The sequence below is a fragment of the Vigna umbellata genome, chromosome 5, assembly GCF_029865625.1.
Source record: "Vigna umbellata cultivar VRB3 chromosome 5, Vumbellata_1.0, whole genome shotgun sequence".
Classification (NCBI taxonomy): Eukaryota; Viridiplantae; Streptophyta; class Magnoliopsida; order Fabales; family Fabaceae; genus Vigna; species Vigna umbellata.
In genome coordinates, this window is record NC_142169.1 from 31,140,198 (window position 1) to 31,161,630 (window position 21,433).

General features: G+C 28.9%; 1 protein-coding gene across 1 annotated transcript; it reads right to left on the minus strand.

Moving 5' to 3' along the window:
- Positions 1–1,357: 1,357 nt before the first annotated feature.
- LOC124842285 (sucrose synthase 2) lies at positions 1,358–6,709 on the minus strand. The gene is made up of 14 exons (XM_047318744.2): positions 6,482–6,709; positions 6,245–6,377; positions 5,418–5,569; positions 5,132–5,324; positions 4,807–4,925; positions 4,481–4,697; positions 4,272–4,367; positions 3,997–4,170; positions 3,766–3,882; positions 3,489–3,655; positions 3,068–3,292; positions 2,444–2,765; positions 1,978–2,361; positions 1,358–1,723 (listed from the first exon to the last, which is right to left on the minus strand). Exons 1-14 carry the CDS (start codon positions 6,586–6,588, stop codon positions 1,685–1,687), a joined length of 2,445 nt encoding a protein of 814 aa, XP_047174700.2. The 5' UTR covers positions 6,589–6,709; the 3' UTR covers positions 1,358–1,684.
- Positions 6,710–21,433: the final 14,724 nt, after the last annotated feature.

Here is a 21,433-nt window from a genome sequence, read left to right on the forward strand (position 1 = left end):
CGTGTATTACCTTTCCAAATCAACACCATTTAAAGCCTTTATGTTGGTCTCGCTTATGCTTTATCAGATTCTTTCACTATTCACAAGTCATGGATCTAAAGCCTCCCTCTGGTATAAATGAGTTGTGTTACCTCTGCATTGAAAACGAAGACAATAAGAGTTCTCCAAATTTCATTGTCTTCACAGTGATTATTGCAGTCATTGTTATCCAAAACAACACCACAGTGATGGTAGGTAATAAGCAGAAGAAGTCTTCTTCCAGTTTCTTCTCTATTTTCAACGTCTTCTCAAGTATAACCTGGAAGTGTTGGACCACCTGGGAAGCAGTGCTACTTATATTAGATGCAGCAGAAGCATTCCTCCTAAGCTTTGGAGGATTGAAACTTTCAGCAGCACTGCTTTGTTGACGCACAATTCCTTCAAAAGAAAGTACGAATCAAAATCAATGATGCAATAGTTATATATATTAAGGAACCAAACAAATCAGACATTCGCTTCAAAGTTATATTGACCTTTTCAAAGACTACGAAAATAGAAGCAAATAAGTCAAGAAAACATCACTATGAACTAAAAAGTACATAAATATAAAATGAAGCTAGCAAGTTGCAATTTCATCATGTCAAGAATGACAAAGAACTGAGCAAGGTGAACTCCTGGTATCTTTCGGGAACATCTAAATTTATTCTACAACAGGGAAAATAAATATAAAGTAAGAAAGAATATTTGTAAATTCTAGCGGAGGCAGTAGTGTCGGAGATTAGCTTCGCCGCATCACTCTCTCCCTCAGCACGGATAATCAAGGCCTGTCACTCCTGCTTGGCCTTCATCACAACGAACTTGGACTGCTCAGCCTCCTGCTGCGCCACCTGCTTCTGCTCCACCGCTTGTGAGAACTCGCTGCCGAGGAGAGGTGCGATTTTTCTATCATACAACCTACAGAAAATCACAAGCTCCTCAAAATCGCCATTGGAGAGCTCCTAAAAAACGTCGAGGTTGGTGAGCTTTGGGTTTTCAAAATTAGGGATTTGGAGGAGGAGAGACAAGAGTTAGAAATTGGAAAGTGTCGAAGGAGTTGAAGACAGAGAAGTCGAGAAGAAGGTGAAGATAGAAACGACCAGAAGACGGAAGCGCGGCGTTGGGTGCCAAATATTTTAGAAAGTACTGGAGGCGCGATTTGAGCGCCAAATATTTTGGATATTTCACTTAAACACGGTTTTGTATTGAAACCACCCATAATTAGGAAAGGTTTCAGGAAACCAACCCCTACTATATTGCTTTATTTTTGTAGTGTATAGATACTGTATTTGTGAAATAATGTTAATAGTATTTCCTTTTGTAAAGAAATCAAACAATATAGTTCATGGTAAAAAAAGTGTCATTTTCAAACTTCAAAATTGAGGGTCATTTAACATGTAATCTCATCACAAGTTCTAAGATAAATAATGCTTTATTTTTACTTATCAGTGAGATCACAATCCAGGCCTTGATCACAATCAAGAAACATTCAAATTCAACAACCAGTACTCACCACCTCTCACATAATCTAACTTAACATAGACAAGTCTTCCATGAAACTCCTCTAGGTCGCATCACATCACGACATCTGAGAGCACCAGAACCAAACTTTTATTTGCTTAGATTATTATTATTGTGTCTTCTGTCAAGCCTCGCTAAAAGCATCCAATTAACTTGCATCATCTTTTGCTAGGGGCACAGATTTTGCCTGCAAAAAAAAAAAAACAAATGTAATGCTACAAATAAGAAGCCAGAGGGCAAACCTCTTCATGACAACTAAGAATGCATGTAAGTAAGATCACTATGATCCGACCAATCTCCACATGAAATGTAACTATATGTTAATAACTCAGTTGTAATTTGAAAATTTCGATTGAGTCCTGAAATGATGGTTCGGATATTTGTCATAACCATGCAATGATGAAGTTTGTAATCGTACATGAACAATTTCATGTGACTCACCAAATCACGGAACTTGAGGATATAGAACATCTCAAGATATCGTCGAGTTTCACGCCTCTCCAATTTGGAAACGTATTTCCAGAAACTGTAAACTCCCGCCAAGGTCAAGAGCCTTTCGGAATAAATCTTCCAAGTGTAGCTTTCATAAATTCTTTTAAGACCACCATCAGATATTTTCTTCCAATGGCTTGGGTCAGTCTTGCAGATTTGGAAGAATTCAACCAATAGCTCTGAAGCTTGATCCGGGTGATAAGGATCAATGTGAAATCCTGATATACCATGCTCGATGATCTCAGCTGGACCACCATTGCTAGTAGCAAATGTTGGGAGTCCACAGGTCATGGCTTCCACAACTGTGAGCCCGAAAGCTTCATAGAATGCAGGCTGAAGCAATGCAGTAGTAGTTACAAGGAAATCCTGAGCGATTAAATCAAATGGGAAAGAGATATCAGTATAATTATAAAACCTGAACGAAAGCGCCTTGTGTGTCTGCTATGTAGCGATACAGCTCCCCGTTACGTGCCCTATTTGTTTGGGCAGCAATCCAACGAAAATCACCATTTAAGTTGTACTCTTTGATGAGACTGTGCATCTTCTCAATTTCTGCAATTTCTTCTCTGTCGCTGGACTTCTTTACATCTATGTAACCAGCTACTACAACAAGGTTTACCAGCTCCCTCAATTTGCTGCTCTTACCAAACAATTCAACCAATCCTGTCATGTTCTTCACTCTGTCTAGCCTTGCCATGGAGAAAATTATGGGCTTTGACTTGTCTTTCAGTGTTCCACTGTCGCATAGAGACAAAGATAAACTCATTAGCTGTGCACATAACGCCAAAATACGTCTTAACAGTAATTACAAACAGCTCTAAGTATTATATCCCTTATCAGGAATAAGTGAGTGGAAACAAGGGATCAATACTGAAGAATACTTGAGTTTTTGCACGATGCATAACAGACAACTAGGTCAATTTTTATTTATATTGATCCTTCATGGATGGTAAAGGCAGAACTATTAAATTAATCATAAGATCAACTACACATGGAGATACAGAATGATGCAAAAGTTTCGCAACTGAAATAGACTCACATGTAGTCATCAGTCTGTGTTGGATCATACAGTAGCTGTTCAATGGAACCGTGCAGGGATGTAAGCCTGTTCTGCTTTTCAGAGTAGGGAAAATATATTGACATATCTGCTCCGGGAGAAACAATATTGAACTTGGGATCAAAAACATCAATGCCGTGGACAACCCTGTACAGCCCAGGAAGAGTAAAACCAGTGTGGCTCTCATACTGTCCAACTGTATTTTTCCTGTAAGTACAAGTTAAAGAAAATGAAATGAGTGGCATCAGCATACCGAAAACCAAAACATATATAAAGATTACAACGAAAAAACTTCAAATGTCCGAGATGCCTAGAGAGATGCTTAAGCAAAATAGTAACTATCCCACATGCCTCTGAAAGAGGTTTCCAAGACAAAAGAAATGACTAGGTATATTATACTTACGTTCCTGCAATCTCTTGGTAGGTGCTGGTGATGATAAAATCAGCGTTATTCATGGCTATTAAATCAGCAGTGAACTGGCATGAAAAGTGATATTTGTCATCAAATTTCTTCCAGTATATATCTGAATCCGGATATTTTGTCTTCTCAAGTGCATGGGCGATGGTGCACTACACATGGTAACATCCAAATCAATTTAAGGTGGACTGTCGGCAGTAGATAACATCAGATGTCACGTTTCGAAAGGCAAAGTAAGATAAGAAAAAAGAGGGACAATAACCTGTGTAACTCCCATTTTATAAGCCAATAAAGATGCAACAAGATTCCCATCACTGTAGTTTCCAATGATGAAGTCAGGATAACCTTGTAACTCAGCAGCAATTTCACTGGCAACGTCCTGTTGACATACTCAGCCATCAATATTAAATGGAAATGATAACAAATCTAAATTACGCTAAGAAATTGCTTAAATCCTAATAATGATTCATGGGCAAGTGAACAATTCAATTACCTCTGAATAAGTCTCTAGATAAGGCCACACATCAAACCTTGAAATCCATTTACGGAGAGTTCCTGACTCTGATCTGAATGGAACTCGCAAAATATGTGTGTGCTCGGTACCACTGACTCTTTCTAGTCGTTGATTGCAAGTTGTCCCCTTTGCATCGGGTATTAGCCTGGTAACCTGCAAAATAGTAGAGAATTGAACTTGATTTGAACTCAAAAAACGATCAAATACAAAAGCTTTATCGATATGAAAAGCCAGACCCAAAGAGTTACACTTACAATCAGAATTCTAGGAGTGAAATCTAGTCCTTGTTTCTTAATCCGAAGGAGCATCTCATTCTCAAGGGCACGCACTTGATCTAGTATATAAACAACCTGCATATAAAACCTTCAATGTAAGATAAAAGGATGGAAACAACTAAGGGAAACAAAAAGAGGAGGCATTAAAACAACTATTCTTTTCAGTATATGACAAATGAGATAGATACCTGCCCACCAGTGTCAGGCAAACCCAAGACATTGGCTTGTCCGAAGAAGCCATGAGGAGACAATATAACAACATTGAATACCATTGGCACTCTGCCAAGAAAAGTCTCTAGGGTAGAAGGATCAGGAGCCTGAAGAATATCCAGTAGCAGATGCATCGTTTCCAATACTCTTTCAGCAGTATCACCCCATCCTCTCTCAAAACCCATTCCTTGTAACCTACATTCAGAACCAATCAAAGGAAAAAAAAAGTTAAAATAAAAAAGTCCCACAAAATTCTCCCAGCACTCTGTTGCAAAATTAAAACACGTAAACCTCGTAAGCTTACACGTATTCAAACTCTGAATAAGGTGTATCACGTGGAATCTTATTAAGATAATCCTCAGTCTTGGCCAGAGCAGTCTGGAGTTTGGAAATGTTCTGTATTCTGTCATTCAACATCAGAGCCTGTGACATGGACAACAAGGGAGAGAATTACTGATTCCTCGTACTAAAACAAAGAATATAAATAAGACATTGAGTACTCATAAGTCAGTTTAAGAGCATATATGTCATTCAGAGAGAAGTGCATAAGTTTCATTGTTGAAACTATAGCTGCTGTCACGTAACATAATCACATTATCGAAGTTCATAACATAACACAACATGCTTACATGGCCCTTATACTTGTGAGCTCGGAGGAAATCAAGCAAGGGGTCCAAGGAGTCTTTGTTGCGGAACATAATTGATGAAAGGTGGCGATTGAGAAATTGGACACCATTGCCAATGGATGATGAACGGGTTGGACGAGGGAATGAGGCATTAAATGGCTCAAAATCAAGTTCCAGTACAAAATTGTCATTATTCCTAAAGCACAATAAACAGAAACAGTCACCAATTTCAGAAACAGTCCAGGGTCAGAGTTTATTTCTTCAATGAAAACTACGCAGTATTTCTTACTTTCCATCCACAAGTTCTTCCTTAAAGCTCAGATATTCAGCAACGCTTAATTGCTCCACGCTCAGTTCAGAGACATTAACACGGACATATTCCCAAACACCAGGTCTTGGACGAACTCCTATTGCCACAAAAGGAGGCAAAACTATGGCTTCCTGTCACAAAAATTATGCTACCCATTTTAATTCCATATGTTAAATCTTCCAACGTGATTGCGAAATAACTTTTCCGAATACGACAGTTTCAATCGTTAACAGTACCAACAACAGTACTGCGTGACACTGATAATGACAATAAACTGGTATTCATTTTCCTAACAATGGTCAACCACGAACCTCAGTTGCATGCACACTTGAAATTCCATCATATTAAATTCCAATTTAATGCTTTGTTTTGAATATAATATATACATACATATATATATATATATATATATATATATATATATATATATATGGAAATGTGCAGTATTAAGTCCTTATCGGTTGGGATGTAAATCAAGGTCCCAAACACTTTGTATTTATTTGAATTTATTTAAAATTTCAATCCATCTTTTCAGAAACTGAGAAGAAATTCCAAAAATAAAGAGAGATTATCACGTAAGTTTTTAAATAAATTATTCATCTCACACGTAATAAATTATTCAATTATTTTCTAAAAAAAAGTATCTATCATCAGACCACGTGTAGCTCACTGGTTAAACTCGAGAAACATCCTTTAGTGGGGTTCCGTACCAAAATTTTATGAAACCTCAACAACTACTTAAAAAAAATCATAATATTTATTAAATAATATTTCATCTAAATCAAAGTTACGATAAAGTAAATTACCTGTGCTGCCCTGATAATTTCACCGAAGGGGCCATTTTTAAGATCCAGCTTTGCTTGATCGTCCCCAGGAATGTTGTCAAGTTCATCAATTAAGTTATGAGGTTGCAAAATCCCTTTCCCCTGAGCCACATACCTTAAAAAACAACATGCAAAGACAAGCATTCATAGAAATGAGACATAACATAGAAAACATGTTAATTATTTAAAAAAAAAAAGTAGGGTTGATAAACTAAGAACCTGGAGAGAAGAGAAATGAGTTCGTTACGATGAGCAGAGAGAGTGTCTTCAACGCGATCTCTGATACTGGGAAGCCTACCAAGCTTTGGTTTTGGCTGAGTAGACATGCCGAACAATCTTGTTATGTATAGATGTCAGTTAAAGCGGATTTGGAGCTTCCAATTGCAGTGAGAAAAAGCAGCAGAGTTAATGAAGAAAGTTGTGAGAGTTGTGTTGTGGATCATCAGAGCTGAGTTCGTTTATATAGTGAAGAGAAAAGCAACAAGAAAGGTATACGTGTCCATCATTCACTATTTTCCTCTAAGCTAAATGTATTTATAGTTTTTGTAATAATTTTAGTATTTTGTATGGTTAGATTAGTAACCACTGTTTCTTATACTTCTTCTTCTCACCTTTCTTCTAGAGATATGTTAGGTCAAGCTTAACTTAATTACCCGTAAATCATCTGACTTTTTTCAGTTAAAAAATTACTATAAATTTAAAATTAGTAGAGAAATTACTTTACACTTTGAAATGTACAGATTTTTTAAGAAAAGAACTAGAACATCCGTGTAGATGTTTTAGAGACGTTTTGACTCTGTGCCTTGTTTCAAGTTATTTTAATCATTTTAAAATATTTTTTCACTTTTTTCAACAAAAATTAATTCCCTTGAGTGAGAGTTTGTGTTTTAAGGGTGTTTTGATTTTTTTTTTTTAATATTATTTTTCACAGTTTTTTAAAGTGATAAAATAAAACAAAAGGATACTGACTATTTTTTATATTCTATAATTATAACTTAAAAACATATTTAAAAATACTTAATTTATTAAAAGTATAATGTTTTACTTTATTCTGGTCAATTAATATTAAAATTAAAATCTAAAGATAATGTATATTACATTAGAAATTGAGATAATTATTGTCTAATCTGATTATTAGACAATATTACATTAAAATATTAATTCGGTCATATTTTTTAACAGGCTAAAATATTAACACATTTTACTGAATACGCTAGTTTGATAGCAAGAAAAAGAAGTAGCTAAACAATAGATATGAGAATAGATTTTGATACAACTTTAAGTCAGCATTGTAAAAAAAAGTCATATTAGAATAAAGTTAGTGTTAGTTTTTATACTTAATTTTAATTATATTTTCATTTGAGTGGGTATTTTCTCACTTTTTTTAATTCTATATAATAATGTGGATAAATTTTTATTTATTAAAAAATATAATTAATAATAGATAAATAGTCAGGTAAGCATAGTTAATATTCATTGTTTTAAGTATAATTAATAAATATTTTTAATAAAAAAAAATTAATTTCATCAGCTTTGTTATGTTTATTTAAAGTGAGTATTTTACTTGTTTAAATTTAAAATTTTTAATAGTTTTCTAATTGCTTACTAAAGTTAATTCTTTTATATATAGATATATGTGATCATTATTAAATATTACTCACGTATTCAATTAATTAAACTATTAATTGAATTCAAATAAAATTAATAAAATTAAAATTTATGTATTAAGATTATTTTTTTTCTTTATTTCAGTGACAAAATATATATCAATATATTTATTCGGTAATCCGTAATAATTAATGAATAAGTAGTCAGTTTATTACAATAAATATTATCATATTTTATTTTCAGTACAATGAACAAAATTATAATCTTAATACAGAAATGTTAATATCACTAATTTTATTTAAATACCATAAATATATTTAAATCATTATTTATTTTTTTCAGACGAGGGATAATTTTGAGTTTAACTAATGTATAAACTGCAACCAATAATCTAAATACATGAGTTAGCTTGTGCTTTAACGTGTAATTTTATTTTTTGATAAAAAAATTATGTCTAGAAACATAAACATGCGTAAGATAAATTATAAATGTGTTAAACAAGGTATTATTTATAAGTGTACGTACTGGTAATTGAAATTGTATACTTTCTCTAAAATATATTTCTCCATAGATTTTGAATATTCATTAAATAGAGACATATACGCATTGGGTCATCAACCTACTCCAATACACAATAATGAATATCTTCTTACTATAAATTTATAAATTCTTTAACCTTATGTTTTGTGTTAGCATCATGAATAAACAAATAAACCATTTAAAAATAAAAATAAAATGCACCACATCTTATCCTAAACTTTTATAAAATAATAAAACCTTGTGCTTGTGCCTCTAATGCACTGACTAATAATTGTCTAAGGAATCACTGATTTGGTAAGTGGCTCCCACCAAAAAAAATCACTTGTTTCGGTCTTCATTATGCAATTATTTATTATATTGTTACTATTTACTTTGACGTGGTTGTGTCTGGTATATGCACCATGATCTTGTGCTTGTTTCTGGTATATGCACCATGATCTTATCCATTTAGTATATGCCCATGGTTCTCTTCATCATATCATTCTGTGTGCCATAATTCAACCACCTACTACAGTTTTTGTAAAGTAACTTAGAACTCAGAATATTTTATTTCAAGAAACACTTTAAATCAATACGTGGCCGAGGCAAATTTTGGATTGTGTTTTTTATGATATCTTATGTAAAAAAATATGATGAATCGCTTTGAAAAAATGATTTCAACCTTCAATGATGATAACTTTTTTCGGGTGAAATTTTAACTTAGTTAAGAGAATGATATAAATTATTTTAGTTACTATATTATTATTTGAAGTAATTAAATTGCATTCTTTATATTTTAAAAAGGGATGTTTTATATACTATACATACTTTCTTTATATTTTAAATGTTATTTCATATTTATACTTTGTTTCTTTTTTTCATCCCACGTCTAAATAATTTTCTTAATCTAATTCTCTTCTCCCTCCTTTTCTTTTCATTCCCTGCTTTCTTTCTTATCATGAGATAAAATATAAAAGAAACAAAATGATCCATCTACGTCTAATTAATTTGGGACACCTATGTTACAAACCTTATCCATTCAATATTTGTTATTATATATATTTTGAACAAGTGGCCTTTGATTAGACATTTCTTTATTTTGTTTTTCCCTAAAATTGTAGTTTCTGAACAGATGTTCAAAAAGTCCATTTTCTAGAAAAACATGTGTAAATCTCACTCGTGACCTCCTATATGCCTAAAAGAAAAAGGTAAGGCATGACACCGAACCCTAAACCAAATACGACAACCTGCACATGATCACAAAAATTGAATAATAGGTCATTTTGTATGAAAGTTTCATAAGCCTTTTATGGTTAAAATTAACGTGGTGTATTGTTTTAGTAGCACATGAACATGTGTAATTTTCATATGAAGGTGGTGTGTGAGTTAATTGAGTAGACAGTAGCAAATGATGGATACCAAAGCGAAGATGTCACACTAGGTTTAGTCTTGTCATTGTAAGAGTGTAGCGAAAAAGATCTATAAAGTCACCAAATTCAGTTTAGAAAATAGCCTAAGAATATCTAATTAAAGTAATGCAAACACTGACAAACTGAAGCCATTTATCTTGTTGATATTCTTAATAGTATCACCAGCTAAGTAAATATGAACTCAATTTTATTTCAGAAAAGAATAATGTTTCACCTATTTATTTATTTGGGCTTCATCATAAATTTCAACATGTTTTTATTAAGTGTATTAAACTTAAGTTTCACTTAACAACCCAATGTATCATTAATAAAAACAATATCACATAATAAATAAACAAACAACTAATACTATTACCATCATCCAAAATAAAATATAACTATAATATCAAAATATTTATAAAGATTAACTAAGAAAATATTACATTAAGAAAATATTATATTAATCGAGACAAAATAAATTTTATATATAACAAAATCATCCAAAAAACTATAGAGGACTATCCTCGTATACATTACATCAACGGCTATATTGTTAATAACAACACAAAAGAAAAAGGTAAATTAATGTGTTTTTCATAAAATAAACATAAAATTATCATCACACATTATATTCATTCAATAAAATAAACATACAAGACTCAATTATCTGGATCCATGTATTGATATCAAACTATAGTGAGTTATGCACTTGTGGTAGTGGACCAACTCGTCCATCTAAGCTACCACACACAAAATTAGTCCGTCAACCATATTTGGTCAAGGTATAGCCCCTAAACTATGACCTCTTGTACCTCTCACTACACACCTCACCCTTCTTTTGAGATAAGATGGTTATTAGAGTGACAAAATAACTTTCAATGCTTAATCTATATATCAATACATACCAACTATTCTCAAATGAACATCACAAACCAATCATCATTTTAACATTTACAAAGTCACACATTAAACACATCAAAATAAAACATAAGAAAATAGAGTTAGATATTATTAATCTCACAAATATTTATTTGCTCAACAAATAGTGTCTAAAAGATAGCTCGTCCAGCTACCAGATAGCTCCTCCAACGAGATTATCATTAGAACTCACAGACTTAAATTCTCCCAAAGTCACTTAGCTAGACTTGTCTCGCCTAGTCATTATCAAGTTAGTGAACTCTCTAACTTTGGTTTTGCTAATGAGATTTGTCTCGTCTAGCGACTACCAAGTCAGTAGCTCTCTGACGTTGACTTTGCCTAGTAAGTATATTCTCGACCTATCAAGTCAGTGAGCTTTGACTTTGGTTTCATCCAATAAGTATATTCTCGCCCAACAACCACTAAGTTAGTACCTCTCTCACTTCGACTTCGCTTAGTGAGTATATTATCGCCCAATGAGTTTGCATAATTTTTCAAAACATAATTTTGAAGATTTATGTCATTTCATCCCTACAATTCAATCCAAGAACAATCACAAGTGCCAAAACACACCAACTATAAAATTTTACACTACTTAATGACTTAATTCATCTCATTTGTAATACCAACCAAATAGCATGCCAAATTTCAAAATATAATTCATATAAGCCAAATTATATCCTAACTCAACTCCACATACCATATTTCATCATATAACTCAATCAAACAAAGCAAACATCGTAGAAGCATACAATTATCAATTACAAGGTATCTATTAGTTAATAACAATGCAATTAGTTTTCCTTACCTCAAAGACAACACAAATTGTTCACAAACCCTAAAAACACCTCCAAACACACAAAAATTACTATTTTTCCCTTATGAACAACACAAACACAATCAGAATACACCATTAGGACTATTGATAAACAAATACTAGAAAAGAAAAATCAAACCCTACATGCGAGGAAAAAAGGGTCTCATGTGGATGAAGAACAAACATATCCAAAAAAGGGACAAAAAACCAATTTACTTTATCGAAGAAACTGATCGAAGAAAAAGTGAATAGCTCGTCGTAAGGATCATCCTAAAAGTCTCCGATCTTCAAATAGATGAAAAGACGATGAGAAAACTTAGAGGAAGGGAGAGAGCTCTAAAAGAAATGCGTTTAGAGAGATTATGTGATTTTAAGATGATGAAACTCGTTTATAAAAATTTTATTTATACTTTAAACTTTTTTGGACTCGTATTAATGAAAATAACAGTTGTGAAAGTTGAGAAAAGTTCATGTTTAGAGAATCGGCAATGATTGAACTTATGAGACATATAATTTATCCTATCATGCTCTATACACCAGAAAGTACATATTATAACTATAACTCTTGAGAGATGTGAACGATTGAGTAATAGGAGGTGAAAGGTTTTAGGATGCTACCAACTCTGTAAAAGTTGTGTATGTGGTTATTGGTATGAATAAGATATTACAACTTTTATATTTGAATATTAATTATATGGTTTGTGAAAATTGTGTAGTAAACTTCAGAGTATATAATATGTTTTTATTTTATTTAAAACTTACAAGTTTTAAAGTACTCTAACTTACGTGATTGTTTGTTGTGTTGTGGTTTGCTATTAATAATATGTTATAGTACAAATGGGATAATAGCGAAACAATAGGATTGTTGACCGTTTTCATAGTAATGGTTATTTAGACATATATAATTTTGTATTGTTTAGATCTTCTAATTAATAAAATATTATTTATCTTTGAAATTATTTTGTTTTTCTCGAATTTGTATATAGATTTATATACTTATGTTGATTTATGTTATTTTATAATTATGTAATACTACTTTAAATTAATAAATTGAATCCTATTAAATTCGAGTATTAAAAAATATTTTATTATATTTATATATTATGATATAAATACTATATAACTCTTTTTTATAAATATATAATATTGCAATAAATTTAAAACATGAACATTAACATCAATTATATAATGGAATGACTCTCATTTCACCACGTCATTTATATGTTAAAAATTTGGTAATGTTTCTCTACTACGAATTTAAATGCATAAACCAAGTTTAAAATATCACATTTCTTTTCTTTTTTTTTTTTTTTCTGACATACATATATCTATATAAATGAAATAGTAAATAATATTTAAATTATTAATTTTTCACTAAATTTGATTTTAATCAATTTACGATTACATATTTATAAACATGAATAAAGTTAGATTTGTTAAATTATATGTTCACGCACACCTCTCATCTATAGGTGATACAATAAACATATGATGATATTTAAATAATTAATTTTGATTTTATTAATTTTGAAATTTCAAATCATAAATTAAATCAAATATTTTTTAAAATAAATCCAAATCAATCATCAGGTCTTCTTGAATTTTAATTCATTATCAGTTTTAATCCAAATCAATCCTCAAGTCTTGAATTTTAATTAATTACACGTTTTTAGATTAATTTTTCGTTTTTAGTTTAGTTTTCACTTATTCTTATGAACAGATTTGATTCTAAATAGTCTGATAATAAGAAATGAAATGAAATGTGCTAAATCAATAATTTAAATCTTATCATTTTAAAATTATAATGCAAAGTATCTATACCAGTTATATTTAGAATTAATTTATTTAAATTAAGAAAAACAATAAATACATAGTAAAAAATATAAAGTAAAGTTGTTCATATTAATATTTTGTTTGTATCAATATATAAAAATTTTAAATACGAGGAAACAGGGAAAAAGTAAAAAAATTAATATAAAATAAGAAATTAGCACGACCATTAAATTTTTCATTAAAGACCTTTATGTGAAAATTATAATAATTAATTATAATTTCAAATAGTCAATTATATAGTAAATATTTATTGTGTGATTAATTATGTTTTCAATTAAATTAATTATATATATATATATATATATATATATATATATATAGTTTTTAATAATTATGTAATTAGTTTTTAAAATAAGTTAAAAATAAACAAATAAAATAATATATTAATAATAGACAAAACATTTATCTATTTATTCAGTTTTACTTATTAATGCAACATCTTTATTTGCTTTTATTTTTGTACTTTTTCATTTTTTATTAGCTCAACAAAAATATAAAGTAAAATATATACATTATGTTATTAGTATTATTAAATAACAATATATATTAATTTAATAATTGAAAATGCAACCTTTCAAGTGATCAAATAGTAAAATTATTCATATAAACTAATTCTTGTCAAATTGATCTTGTTATACTTTCCATTCCAATCTCCTTATTCAGGGGTATTCAAATGTATTGCTATTTTCCTTACATGTTTTCATACACTCAAACTACAATCATAAGTAAAACATAAAGTGAATTTGATTTGTAAGAAAATTATGGTTGAAGTTTCACTAGGTTTCAGAATTTGAATTATAAACACTGGATCCATTATTCTTGATAAATAATTACCTTTTAATAAACAATTATTTCAACAACCTTCTTAAAAATATTTTTTTTTCTAAAATAAACTCACATGTATGACGAATATTGGGCCTAAATGGGCTGCTCCCAGTTTCAATAGGTCATGTGGTTCTTTATCTTTACTCTTGACACTTCCTGTACCTCCATAATTTAATTAGCATCTCATACATTTGAAAATTTCAATTTTACCCTTTAGTTTAAGGTTTTCAATAAGTTTCATAATGTACAATTCAGAAATATTCTCGAATGGATAATTCAAAAAATATAAAATAAAATATATGTTCTATATTATACAGTACTATATGTATTTTTAATGGAAAAAAAAGGTGAAGAATGAGAGAGAGGAATGGTGGTGGAAGAAGAAGGTAATGATTGAAGGAAAGGGCTGCACTGTTGGATGAAGAAGAAGGGGTGAGTGAGAAGATGAAGGAAAAAAGATAAGGACAAATGGATTATTTCACAATTTTGTGGGGGTGCAGGTTAAAATGTATGGAGGTACAGGAAGAACAAACTGTCTTAAGCCTTATTTTGCTAAGTTCATTTCTAATGCGTTTAAAGATTTTTTAATTGATTAAATTATTATACTAGGTTAATATCTAAAAACTAAATTGTTTATACTTAAAATTGATTAAACTAAATTGGATTGTACCTTATAAGATTGGAAAGTATATTTTAAAATAATATGTTTTATTGCTAATAATTCAAATAATTTAAAGAGCTTAAGCAATTCAAAACAATTTAATTTACTTTAATTCACTAAAATTGCAATCTAATTTAATATACATAATCTAGGGAAGAAGTTAGTGTTAGATATGTCTGCTCGAGATATAATTGTACTTACTTTAATAGGAATAAAATATTAATAAGTTGTATATTAAAGTAAGATTTATAGTCAACAAATCTTCGGTCATGGTCTTTGTCATTGCGAGTATTTTGATTTGTACTTTACGTCCTTGAACATTCATTCTTAATATGCAATAATTTTGTGTATTGAAGAAGAGAGTAAATTTAATAACTCGAAATACAAAACATGTGTAATATTTGCATCGTTTTATCCCTTGCAAAGAGCAAACATGCGAAGATTTATTTGACCCACAAAATCCCATTCTTTATACGTTGTATGATAAAAAGTTGAATAAAGTCAACAAAATAAACCACATTTAATGAAGATTATCAATACTATTGAAAGTTTGAGAAAAAAAAATTACATCTATTACTTGATACACTTTTCTATTAACAAGATGTCAAAGAAATAAATCTTGGTGACAAATCCTCCAATACAAAGTGTTATCTCTCGTTGATGACATATATTTTGTACGAATATTTATAATTTTATTATACATTTAAAATACCTATATGATTTATTTTTAGTTTTTAAATCATTTTATGTTAGTAACAATAAATTGGATTCAAAGTATTATCTTTTTTATTAATTTTATATTTTAAGATAATCTAGCATTCTTTGCTGTTTTTGGCCATGACAATAAATTCCTTTTCCCTCATCTTCTTTCATTTGCAATTTTTGTTCCTCGTTATGGATAACTATTTTTTTGTGATCAATTCATGAATATAGCAAGAATTGAGTTTGTTGTTTTTCTTTTTAATTTTGGATTTGCACTTTGTCATAATAATTTGCATTTTTTTAGAAATCAAAATAAGATCAATAGACTTCTATTTTGATAATTAGAAACATATTAGATCAATGATATTTTGATTTGATTCATATTATTGTTTTAATTGATCAATTAAATCTTTTAATAGTTCAAATTTGTATATAAATATTTAGAAAATTATGATAAAAGAAATTGTATCAATCTTGAGAGTGAACTATAACATTTCTTTTTTTCTATTTTTGTTTTTCCAAATAGTTATGTTTTCAATTTCTATTTTATATTTTCAATACTCAAATCTCCAAATTTAATCTATACGAAAAAATATTAAAAATTAAATACAATACGTGTTTTCTAAAAATCAACCTAAATTGTGTTTTATATTACAAATTTTAAAGAAAACTTAAATATTTTATTTCAAAACAACACCTGTATTTTATAATATATCAAGATTCTCTATTCTATATTTTAAAACTTAATGAATAACACGTATGTCTATTCTAGTTTAAAAAAACTATATGATATTTCTAAAAAATAAACAAATATGTGTAAAAAAAAATAGCATTGAATAAGAGTTTTTTCAAATAACAAGTGTATGTATAATGAATATCATTTTGTGAAACCAAATCTCATTTATACCACATGATCACTAAATTTATATGGCAGCATACCTTAGTTAAAGAACGAACAATCATAAACTCAATATTAATGTGTTTAACAACTATTTTTCTTTCTTTAATATATTACTTACTTATTAAATATTTAATATCAAAGTGTTCTCTTTTATTTTCAGTCTTGTTATTCTTTGTCATTACCAACTATTGTAATAGAGTTGTCACAATACAATTTCAATACTCAGAAATAGAACCACATCTCTAAGCTTAAATATAAAACTTATAAAACACACATCTTGCAAAATAAACTAAATTATACTTATCATCATAATTTAATACTAAAACTAAGTTTGACCAATACATACATTAGTGAATTTTGTAAACTAAAATTTTGATTAATTATACTCATTTTATAATCTCGTGATAAAGGTATTAAACTATGTTACCAACCAACCATAATAATTTTTTTCTTGCGGATAAATTTTATTATATTATATAAGAATAGTTATAATTAATGCTTCATATGAAATTATAAAATTTAACCTATGATATTAATATGTCAAAGATATTGTGACTATTAAGTAATTAATTATATTCACCACTTAATGTTAAAATATTTATGTTATAAATATTTGCGTTATAAATATTTGCGTTAACATTTTTCATAATTGGAAACGGATGAAAAAACAAAATATATATATATATATATTTTATATTCAGTTTAAAAATATACTTATATCATACTCAAAATAAATAAAAAGTGAATGATAAATCATGAGATTAATGTTCACATGTTACACTAATAATATTGAACTTAGATTCTTATAACTCTAAACTCTACAAAATTTTTATAGGTAAAAAATAACTCAATCTTTTATCAAGATTTATATATTGTTTAATAATTTTTTTTAATCTTTATATTCATATATAACTATTTATATCAAAGTAGTTATGTTAGTTAGTATTGCTCCTTAGGAGCAATAACGAGTCAGTTAGGATTTGTAGTTAATTAGAATTTGAAGATTTTACTTATTTTGGTTCTTTCCCTCATATTTGTAGGAATCCTATATAAACTAAGGTTCCTCTTTTCACTCTTGTAACAAACGAAAATCATAAACATAGAGAATATATGAGTTTTGTAGTGTTTACTTACCTTTTATGGGCTTCCTCTACTTTCACACTCCTTCACCTAGTTATTGCCGCCATGGGTGCTTCGTTTGCCCTAGCTTTCTTTGCTTGAGCTTTTTCTCTTGTAAATTTCTCTTGCTACCATTTCTAATATGGTATCTAAGCAGGTCTATTGCCTACTCTAGCTTGTTGTGCCAAAGTTCTTTGAATCCTAGTGTCTAACCCATCTTTCTTTCGTTCTTGGCATTATGGAGCACATGGACTAATCCATCAACCCTTCCAGCCCCTTCTACTTGCATCCTTGAGAGAATATAGGCCTTGCTCTCATCTCTCAAGTTCTAAATGAAACCAATTATGCCTCTTGGAGCAAAAACATGAGAATAACCCTTTTCTCCAAGAACAAGATAAAATTCATAGATGGGAGAATGAAGAAACTCCAAATAAGTGACCCCTTATTCGATGCTTGGGAAAGATGTAACATGATGGTCCTATCTTGGATTATCAAGATTCTTTCCTCACAATTTGCAGAAAGTGTTATATGTGGTGGAGATGCTAAATAACTATGGGATGAACTGAAAGAAAGGTTATCAAAAGGTGATTACTTCAAGATATTTGACTTACTTCAAGACATTCACTCCATCAAGTAGGGAGAAAGAAGTGTAATTCAGTTCTTTACTAATTTAAGGATCCTATGGAAGAATTGGAGTCTCTTAAACCCATACCATGTTGTACCTGTGATGTCCCTTGCAGTTGTGACTTGTCTAAAATTTTTCTCAAATACAAAGAAGTGAAACATGTTGTTTGTTTCTTAAAGGGCCTAAATTACACTTATAACACTGTAAGAACACAAATCTTATTGATGGAGCATCTTCCTAGTATCAATTGTGTCTTCTCCCTCATCATGCAACAAGAAAGGCAAGAAAAACAAGATTCTGGCCTCACCAATCAGAACACTAAAACCAAAGTTCTGGCCAACATAGCTGACAAGTAAAACCACTGGAAAACATAACAGACCTAGAAGTCTCATGGACGTGGTTATGGATCTCATAGTCAAGGAAGAGGGAGAGGAAGAAATCCCAACTATGAGAAACAATGCTCCTATTGTAATAAGATGAATCACATTGTGGATGAGTGCTACTCTAAACATGGTTATCCACCATGGTACAAGAAGAGTGACAACAACAACAATCAGAAAGAAACTCATTCAGGGTAAGGCCCATGGCCAACAAAACACCTTTATAAATATTAATTTAATCATATTTTGACTTCACTTATTTGCATTAACTATAATCTCTTATCAGAGTACTAACTTAAGTATTGAAGGATCTCTTGTAGGCACCCTACCACTCCATAGAGGATAAAGGAGACTTAGAGGATGAATACCACAAAGTAAGAGTTTGTGGAGTAGAAAGAAGATTTTGTAGAGTACTTTTGACTCTGTATGAACAATTGTCATAAATGTATAAATTATTTGTATAAATAATTTGGTGTATTCTTCCTAAGGAGGAATAGTACAATTTGACAAGTGATGCAATTGTTAGGGACACTCCTTGAAGTTGTCCTTAGACTCTATTAGATTCTCAGACCTATATAGAGAACGAGGTTTAGGTGGTGAACAATGTAAGAGATTCTTATAGTTGGTATAGGAATAATGGATTCCTTTTCAATTAAGCTATAATGAATTAACCTCGCAGAGAAGTCAATGAATTGTAAATTTTGGGTTAGTCATAAGTTATCAAATTTCAAAATGTGGAAAATTTGATGGAAAGTTATGGATGCACAACTTCTAGTGTCAAAACAATTACATAAATCCAGATATAGAATCTAGTGATGTATTCAGTCTTGTGTTAGTGAGAATATGTTAAGATATGATCATGTGATGTGATAAAAATTGAATGTTTAATTATAAAATTTAAATTGTAATATGATTGAGTTTGACTATTCTTATTTGTGTTGTGTATTTATTTTTTTTGTAAAGATAACTATTTTAGCGTGACTAGATAAGGTTACAAATTCAAATAAATAAAATAAACAAATGTAATTAATTTTATAAAAGTGGATCATGTTATTATCTATTTAAAATGAATGTAAGTTAATATGAAATATTATTGTTATAGTCTCATTATATTTTGAAAAACTACATAAATATGGAATGTAATCTTAAATTCTCGAATATTAAAAACTACAGTATTATTATTGATATATTATAATGTACATTGTATTCTTCTTGACAGATGAAGTTTGTCTCTTTAATCATTTTGGAAGTACTAGAAAAGTTATATATTTTTATTTTCTCATATTATTACACTACATATTATATGATAATTAATTAAATGTGATTGAAAAAAGAATCATTTCATCAAGGATTTATAATTATTTTAAATAAAAAATGAGATAACCTCTGGAAAAAAAATTCACCCTCATATAAATTGATTTGTATGAAGTTTTTTTCCAACTCCTTGCCAATACTTCTTTATTTGCAGAATAATATAATTTGTATAACAACTCAAAACAATATATATATATATATATATATATATATATATATATATATATATATATATATATATATATATATATATATAATACTTCAGTTACCTCACCAGTATGACACAACTTCCTATAATGTCATGGGTAGAAAATGTTTTGGACCCGGAAAAAAATTAATTTCCCTAGTTTATATTAATCTTTTAAACATTTATGAATACTTTACTTTCAACTTTATTGTTTAAAATGTTTTGTAACATTGTATATCTTATTCAAAACTTAAGAAATTTTACTTTCGAAAAACACCTTACGATAATAAAATGTAATGGGTATTACTAATAATATTTTACAAGTAACATTTGAAAAGAAAATGATTCTTTCATATAATTTAATATATTGAATGCATTGTTAATTTATTCTTTTAACATTTTTTTTAGAATTTGATTTAAAAAAAAGCAACACCATTAATATCATGTCTTAAAAAAGTGTAAAACATTTTAGTTCATCTCAACTCTTTTTAATTAAAAAAAATGTTTTTATGTCATAAAATCAATTGAATAGACAGGAGAAATAAATTAATCTATTATACATAGAAAATATTCAATACAAAATATTTCATGATTAACATTTTCATTGTAAAAATAGTCTTTACTAATTAATTATAAAATATATATATATATATATATATATATATATATATATATATATATATATATATATATATATATATATATATATATATATATATATACACACACACACGTTATTCTAACAGTAGAAATACAATACTCTGACTATTTTACTTATGGAAATAATTATAAATATTGAAAATAATTAAAAAATATTTTAAGGGTAAATTATTTATATCTATATATAAAACCAATTTCTTTTAATGTTCATATTTATTTTTCAATTTTATTTTTTAAATATTTTTTAAAATTAAAATAAATATTTTATTAATTTCACTATTTAACTTACTGTTTCTTTAAATTTTAATTATTTTTTAAACTTAACTATTAAAATTTGCATACAAAATAAAAAAAAAAATTTAGAATAAAATTATAAAAATAATTTATATTTAATTTTATAAGTATAATAATACCAATCATAATAATTTTATTAGTTATATTATCATATAAAAAATGAACCGTATTTTCATTAGTGATCAATACAATTAAATAAGTAAAGGAATAAGAAAAAACAACTATATATGTAAAAAGATTGTGAATAACATTATGTCATGAGTTTTCTTTCTAAAGATATTGAGACCTACTAATGTTAATTATATTATATTAGTGCTACGAATTTATTCCGGTATAAATAATTTTATTTTTCGAGGCGTAACATAGCTTTCTATAGGACTCGAAACTGACTCCGACAAA

Bases quoted from the DNA above. Each gene is read 5' to 3' on its own strand.
- LOC124842285 (XM_047318744.2), bottom strand. From the start codon at position 6,588: ATGTCTACTCAGCCAAAACCAAAGCTTGGTAGGCTTCCCAGTATCAGA. The intron at 6,378-6,481 runs GTTCTTAGTTTA...TTGTTTTTTAAG, and splicing joins CTCATTTCTCTTCTCTCCAG to GTATGTGGCTCAGGGGAAAG. The intron at 2,362-2,443 runs GTTTTATAATTA...GCATTGCTTCAG, and splicing joins CACAAGGCGCTTTCGTTCAG to CCTGCATTCTATGAAGCTTT.